We start from the raw sequence: 8005 nt of genomic DNA on the forward strand, positions 1-8005 counted from the left end.
CCACCACTTGCTTGCTTGCTTTATTTGCCCAGCTGGGAAGGGCTACTACAATGAGTAATGACCCAACGAAAACTACACTTAATAGAATAAACAATACTCTGACCAAAATCCAAAATAACAACCACCTGGATGCACAAAATTATTACAAAATGAAATCCAACGATACTAACTGCCCTGAATTTTACGGACTCCCAAAAATACATAAAACACCACTGAAATTCAGACCAGTGGCGGACCATCTTACAGCTTGTCCAAAAGACTTTTCCAGTTACTCAAACATTTAACTTATGACTCAGAATATTCGGTGAACAGCGCTAAATTGGCATTACAGCGCTTGAAAGATGTATCCATCGCTGAGGACGAGATCATGGTCTGGTTTGATGTTGTGTCGCTATACACCATGATTCCGATTCATCTGGCTACAGAAACACTATTAATGAGACTGGAAAACAACAACACCATAGAGACAAGAACCAAACTGTTCATTAAATTGTGAATTTCCCATCGGGATTAATAAAGTATCTATCTATCTATCTATATCTATCTATCTATCTATCTATATCTATCTATCTATCTATCTATATCTATCTATCTATCTATCTATCTATCTATCTATCTATCTATCTATCTAAAGAAATAATGCACCTAATATCACTTTGCCAAAAAACAAATACTACACTCAGAAAGAAGGCATGCCAATGGGATCGCCATTATCAGGACTTCTAGCGGAACTGGTAATTCAGCGATTTGAAAACGTGGCTCTATCCCAGTTCGGATACGCTATGTAGACGACACATTCATCATACTAAAAAATGACCAGCTGAATGAATTCTACAACCACATCAACACAATATTCCCTGCAATCCAATTCACAATGGAAAAAGAAATTAACCAACACATCAGCTTCCTGGACATCTACATCAAAAGAAATAATGACGCCACCCTGACCACAAGTGTTTACCGTAAAGAATTCTACGCAGACAAGATATTACACTTCACCAGCAACCACCTGGTATCTCATAAACGGAGCTGTGTTAAAACTCTATTCAGAAGAGTCCACACCCATTGTAATACAAAAGAAACAAAAATGAATGAGAGACACTATCTCTTCCATCTTTTCACTTCAAATGGATACTCAAAAACATTCATTAATCAGAGCTTACACAGACGACGCCAAAGAACTCAGCAAACAATCGACTTGAATCAGAACCCCCACCCCACCTGGCATGCACTCCCTTATCACCACAAGGTGTCTGAAGGTACAGCGCACATCCTGGCCAAGTCAGGCATCAGAATAGCACACAAACCCATGAACAATTTGCGCACGGTCCTCTTTAATGCTAAAAATAAGAAATCGACCGCAGAAATACGAACCGCGCTTTATAGCATTCCATGCAGTTCTTGCTCAGTGGTATACATAGGACAAACTTCAAAAAGAATCGCAACACGTATACAGGAACATTGCAACGCCGTCAGAAGAAAGGACTTACTATCATTGATCTACACGCATACTAAATCAACAAGACATACATTTAACTGGTGTAATAATAATCCTGGTTATCAAATGAGAACACCATCAACAGACACTTGGACATAAATCCAGCATATGCAAACTTAAGAAGAACATATTCATAATAAACAAGACTTTACACCCAATAACCCCCCCCCCCGACCACACTGACTTAGCCACCTCCCCCACCCCCATGTAATTTTTGCTATATTGCCTTTGATTCTTGTAAGTCTAAGCATTATCCTCTGATGAAGACCCCTGGCAGGGGATGAAAGCTCAGGAATAAAAACTACTTTATGATACGTGATTCATTTTTCTCCCTTTGTGGATCTCCAGCTGCAAATATGCAAACCGTATCACAGACCTTCTCTTCCATGTATATATATATATATATATATATATATATACTGTATATATATATACTGTATATATATATATATATATATATTGTCACAAACTCGAGACAGAGTCATATAAAGGTTTGGGGCAGCCACCCGTATAATTTGGTTTCCTGGCTGCAAAGTTGCTTTCTTCAAAATATACACCACTGATGTGCATACAACCGAGTCCAAAACAATACTGAGGGAAAAGGGAAAAGGTGCAGGCTTTTAAAGGGGAAGACAAGAAGTGAGATCATAAGGATTGGGCTCATGTTCTTCAGCCATTGGTTCGAGCCGGACGTGACATCACATGGGCTGGAGCCGGCAAGGCCTCCTTCCATTGGCTTGGTCCCGGAAGTGACGTCAAGAGAGCCAGGTGGAATCTCCCGTGAATGGTCTACAGGGAAGGGAGAAAAAGAGTCAGTGCACTCTGCCACCTCCCGGCATGCCTCAGGACTGCCTTCACTCAAGCCCTTTAGCTGCCTCCCATTCGCACTTGTGTGACAAGGCCCCCCCCCCACAGCCCAGACCCGTCTAACCGAGAGGTCGTGAACCCGAGAAAGAGCATCAGTGTTGGCATGGAGAGCGCCCCGGCGATGAACAAGCGAAAACTTGTACGGCTGTAGGTCAAGAAACCACAGAGTGACCCGCGGATTCAACTCCTTGTGCAGGGCCATCCACTGTAGAGGTGCATGGTCCATGACAAGGGTGAATTCCCGGCCCAACAGGTAGTACCTCAGCTGAGTTATCGCCCATTTAATCACCAAAACCTTTCCACCGCTGCATACATGGTCTCCCGGTCCAACAGTTTCCGGCTCAGGAACATGATGGGGTGTTCCACACCATCGACACTTTGGCTCAGCACGGCCCCCAGGCCTGTGTCCGAAGCGTCCATCTGGAGGATGAAAGGCAAAGAAAAGTTAGGTGCCATCAAAACAGGTGTGGACGTAAGGGCCTGCTTCAAGTCACTAAATGCAGCGCCTGTCTTCTCAGTCCATACCACAATGTTCGGGGCCCTCTTCTTTGTCAAATCAGTCAAGGGCGCCGCTCTCTCCGAGAACCGGGGCACAAACCGGCGGTAGTACCCCGCTAACCCGAGAAAGGCTTGGACCTGCCGCTTGGTTCACGGACGGGGCCATTTCAAAATGGCATCTACTTTGGAGCACTGTGGCCTTATGGTACCCTGACCCACCAGGTAGCCTAAATATTTGGCTTCGCTCAATCCAAAGAAGCATTTCTTGGGATTAATCCGGAGCCCAGCCTCACCAAGTGTCCGCAATACCGCTCGGACATGCTGTAGGTGTTCCCTCCATGTGCTGGAATAGATGACCACGTCATCGAGGTAGGCAGCACTGTATGGGTTATGACGCCGGAGCACTTTGTCCACCAGATGCTGGAAGGTTGCTTGAGCCCCGTGTAACCCAAATGGAAGGACACGATACTGCCAGTGTCTACTAGGGGTGCTAAACGCGGTTTTAACCTTCGCGGAGTCCGTTAAAGGAACCTGCCAGTACCCTTTGTCATGTCTAGTGTGGTCAAATATTGAGCCTGCCCAAGCCTCTCGAGGAGGTCGTCCACTAGTGGCATTGGGTAGGCATCGAATTGGGAGACTTGATTAAGCCAACAGAAGTCATTGCAAAACCTCCAACTCCCATCAGGCTTACCGACCAACACAATGGGACTGGACCAGGGACTATGACTTTCCTCAATCACACCTAGTTCCAGCATGTGCTTGATCTCAAGCTCCACTGCAGCCCTTTTTGCCTCGGGAAGACGATACGGGCGTTCTCGGACAATAACCCCGGGCTCTGTCACAATGTTGTGCTCAACCAGAGAGGTCCTTCCGGGGTTCTCACTGACTACCTCCCAGACAGACCGGATAACTGTTTCCAGCTCCTGCCGTTGTCTGGGACTTAAATCCGCACCAAAGTTAAGGCTAGCCGTGTGAGCAAAGAGTGAGCGGGGCTGGCCGGAGGAGGGATCGGGATCTCTGTCCTTCCACGGTTTCAGCAGGTTCACATTATAAACCCGCTCCCTCGGCCAACGATTGGGTTGACTCACCAAATAGTCAACGAGTCCTTTCCTCTCCTTAACTTCGTAGGGGCCTTGCCAATGGGCAAGCAACTTAGAGTGGGAGGTAGGCACTAGGACCATGACACGATCTCCCGGGCGGAACTCCCGGAGAGATGTGCCGCGGTCATAATATCTGACCTATGCTGCTTGGGCCTCTTCCATGTGACTTTTAAGGAGGGGCCGTATTTTTCCAAATCTATCGCGTAATTGCGTGATATACTCCAGTATGTTTGTAGAGGGAAGAGCCTCTTCTTCCCATCCTTCTTTTAGGATATCTAATACGCCCCAGGGCTGTTGCCCATACAATAATTCAAAAGGGGAGAACCCCGTGGAGGCTTGTGGGACTTCCCGATAGGCAAAAAGGACGAAGGGGAGGAGCTGATCCCAGTTCCTTCCATCCTCGCTGACCACCTTACGCAGCATTTGTTTGAGAGTTTGATTGAATCTCTCTACTAAACCGTCGGTTTGAGGATGATACACCGCGGTCTTTAAATGCTTTATTTTCAGTAACTTGGCAGTCTCCTTGAATGTCTCCGAGGTGAAAGGTGTCCCCTGGTCCGTCAAGACTTCCTTGGGGATACCCATGTGTGCAAAGACCCCTAGTAATTCCCGTGCAATGGCTTTAGAAGTGGCTGAGCACAACGGAACAGCTTCGGGGTATTTGGCAGCATAATCCACGAGGACTAGGATGTACTTGTGTCCTCGGGCTGAGGGCTCTAGAGGTCCAAATAAATCGACCCCAATTCTATGGAAAGGAATGTCAATCAGGGGAATAGGAACTAGAGGAGCACGGTCCTTTCTAGGAATTTGTCGCAATTGACACTCCGGGCAAGAAGTGCAAAAGCGACAAACCTCTTCATTGATTCCCGGCCAGTAGAAGCGGAGCTTGATCCGCTCCAGTGTTTTCTCGGTGCCCAAATGGCCACCTAGGAGGTGGGCGTGTGCTGACTCACAGACCTGCCGCCGGAAGGTCCGCGGGATTAGCAGTAGCCTTCTCTCCTGCCCATCATGCTCAGCTACCTGATAAAGAAGGTCATTTTCCAACACAAAGTGAGGACCCTGTGGCATCGACTGGTTAGTGCGCTGGCCATTGACTAGGACCACTGCATTTTTGGCAAACTTCAGGGAATTGTCACTCCACTGCTCTCCTTTTAAATGAAGCTGGCGTCTCTCTAAATTGAAACCACAAAAGGGAGAGAGGGTCGGCGCTGACCTCAAGGGACATGGCTTCCTCCCTTTCCGCCGCAGCGCTGGTGGATGACGTTTCGGCACGCGACGGTCCGGGAGTCGCCACGTCACCCAAGGCGGCCGCTTCGTCTCTCTCTGCCGGCTGATTACATGGCATGCAGGCAGCTTGAGACGGCTCATCCCCGTCCATAACTAGGCCCAAGTTAACCCCAGGAGTGGTATGTGTCTCACCGCTTTTAACACTAGAATTACCAGAGCCTACGAAAAAACTCGTAAATCCGTCCCACCTTAAATCGCGTCTTAAAGCCGTTTGCACATCTCCGCCAGAGTCTTTTGTCATCTAAATGTGCTGATAAAAGACAAGCTGCCAGCAGCCGGCTATTCCATCCCCCCACCGACTTAGAACGTGAGCGAAGTTTTCCCAGCTCACGCCTTGATTGATTATGTGGGAGTGAAGTGGAGTTTTACAGTGGAAATAAGACATCATTATTCTAAAGTAATCTATGTAAACACATTGTTAAAACGGAAACTTTTTCATATTTAGTAATAAATGTTACAAAATGTAGTAGGCATAAACTATAGAATATATAAAGCCCGAGTTCCAAAGATCAAATAAACACTTTCACAAAAGCTTCAAAAATGCTTCAACAGCTCCTGTGGCGTAGCGTGCTAGGATTTGCCTCTCAGCGCAGAGCCGCTTTTCCTTGCCTCACAGACCTGAGTTCGATTCCCCGCTGGGGATGAAGTGTTGCTTTTTTTTTCTTTTCTTTTAAACCTCAAACGGACATAAAATTTATACATTGGTATGCACTGTCAGTTACTGAGATCGTTATATTTTCATGTGGGATGCTCCTTTTCAAATATTTTTTTTAACAATTGAGACTGCAATTAACAGGAACAACTGTCCTTATAACTTATTTTTAAGATCCATAACACACAGACAGACAGAGCACTGCGTAATAGAGAGACAGACAGGCAGAGAAGTCACTAGATATAGAAATAAAGAGGGAAGCCACGTGTACTGAAAGAAAAAAAGAACATGTGCGTTGTCCCATATGCACTGAATAAGCGCAGGCGCTCTAATATCACCCCTCCCCCTCGGCAGCAAGGACAACGCACATGTTCTTTTTTTCTTTCAGTACACGTGGCTTCCCTGTTTATTTCTATATCTAGTGACTTCTCTGCCTGTCTGTCTCTCTATTACGCAGTGCTCTGTCTGTCTGTGTGTTTATGGATCTTAAAAATAAGTTATAAGGACAGTTGTTCCTGTTAATTGCAGTCTCAATTGTTAAAAAAAATATTTGAGAAGGAGCATCCCACATGAAAATATAACGATCTCAGTAACTGACAGTGCATACCAATGTATAAATTTTATGTCCGTTTGAGGTTTAAAAGAAAAGAAAAAAAAAAGCAACACTTCATCCCCAGTGGGGAATCGAACTCAGGTCTGTGAGGCAAGGAAAAGCAGCTCTGCACTAAGAGGAAAACCTTAGCACACTACACCACAGAAGCTGTTGAATCATTCTTGAAGCTTTTGTGAAAGTGTTTATTTGATCTTTGGAACTCGGGCTTTATATATTCTATAGTTTATGCCTACTACATTTTGTAACATTTATTACTAAAATATGAAAAAGTTTCCGTTTTAACAATGTGTTTACAGAGATTACTTTAGAATAATGATGTCTTATTTCCACTGTAAAACTCCACTTCACTCCCACATAATCAATCAAGGCGTGAGCTGGGAAAACTTCGCTCACGTTCTAAGTCGGGTGGGGGGATGGAATAGCCGGCTGCTGGCAGCTTGTCTTTTATCAGCACATTTAGATGACAAAAGACTCTGGCGGAGATGTGCAAACGGCTTTAAGACGCGATTTAAGGTGGGACGGATTTACGAGTTTTTTCGTAGGCTCTGGTAATTCTAGTGTTAATATTAGACCAGTCCCGCCCTAGTATCACCGGGTGTGGGGGGTTTGGAAGGACGGCCACGATTAGTTTTTGTACTGATCCCCCGTAACTGATGACACAAGCAGCGGAGCTGTACAAAATGATTTCTCCGTGGACACAGGTTATACTGATCTTAATCTACAACCACTGTTGCGGCAGCACAAACCGGCTGCCAACAATGGAAATGTTGCTACCGGAATCGAATAAGGCTGTGGTCTTGTGTCCGTTGACGATCACCACGCCAGTATGTGGGACCACCAACGGATTAGCCAGAGCACACCGACCCCTTCCTCGCCCTCCACCCGCATTCCAAGCGGCTTGCACGCCCGCGGCTCCGGGGACACCGATACAAGCTCCGGGTTGTACGGGGGGGGGGGCTAGGTGTTGGGACGTACTCCAGCTGAGTCCGCCCAAAGGGACGGTTCTGCTCCCTCAAATTGTGAGGCTGTCCTTTGTGTCTCCAGAAGCTCTATGAGCTCTGCCAAGTTCTTAAACTGCTTACCCCATACTGGCTGGGTGAAGCCACGGGGAAGCTCTTTTAGGAGCAGATAGCAGACTACCTGCTCTATTTACCTGGGAGGGCTTATTTTCATTTGGCCGTAGCCACTGCCCTACCCTGGCCCATAAGGACCAGGCTTGTTTGAGGATCAGCCGCTCTGGGTCCAACCTCCAGGTTTTTACCTTACTCACCTGCCAGTCTGGGGCACCCCCTAGGTGGAAATCGGGGGTTTGGTCTCACAGGGGGCGGACACTCTCCTCCGAGAGAACATAATAAGCCCCATTTGCCTTCCCCTGCTGGGGTAGCCCAATTCTGTGAGCCCCTCCCGCACATTCCCAGGCCTCTCCAGGTTGTCTAGTTAAGTGTGCCGGGACCGGAGCTCGCACCGGGTCTCGCTGAACCACGGGACAC

The 8005-nt window shown here is 46.8% G+C and overlaps 1 protein-coding gene across 1 annotated transcript in view; it reads left to right on the forward strand.

Annotated features, from left to right (window-relative positions):
* Positions 1-7637, forward strand: part of LOC127527086 (uncharacterized) — a 19246-nt gene extending 11609 nt beyond the window's left edge. Inside the window, 1 exon segment of the mRNA XM_051924706.1 lies at positions 7560-7637. Coding sequence (XP_051780666.1) covers positions 7560-7637 — 78 coding nt within the window.
* Positions 7638-8005: the final 368 nt, after the last annotated feature.

The sequence above is a fragment of the Erpetoichthys calabaricus genome, chromosome 3 (genome assembly GCF_900747795.2).
Source record: "Erpetoichthys calabaricus chromosome 3, fErpCal1.3, whole genome shotgun sequence".
NCBI lineage: Eukaryota > Metazoa > Chordata > Cladistia > Polypteriformes > Polypteridae > Erpetoichthys > Erpetoichthys calabaricus.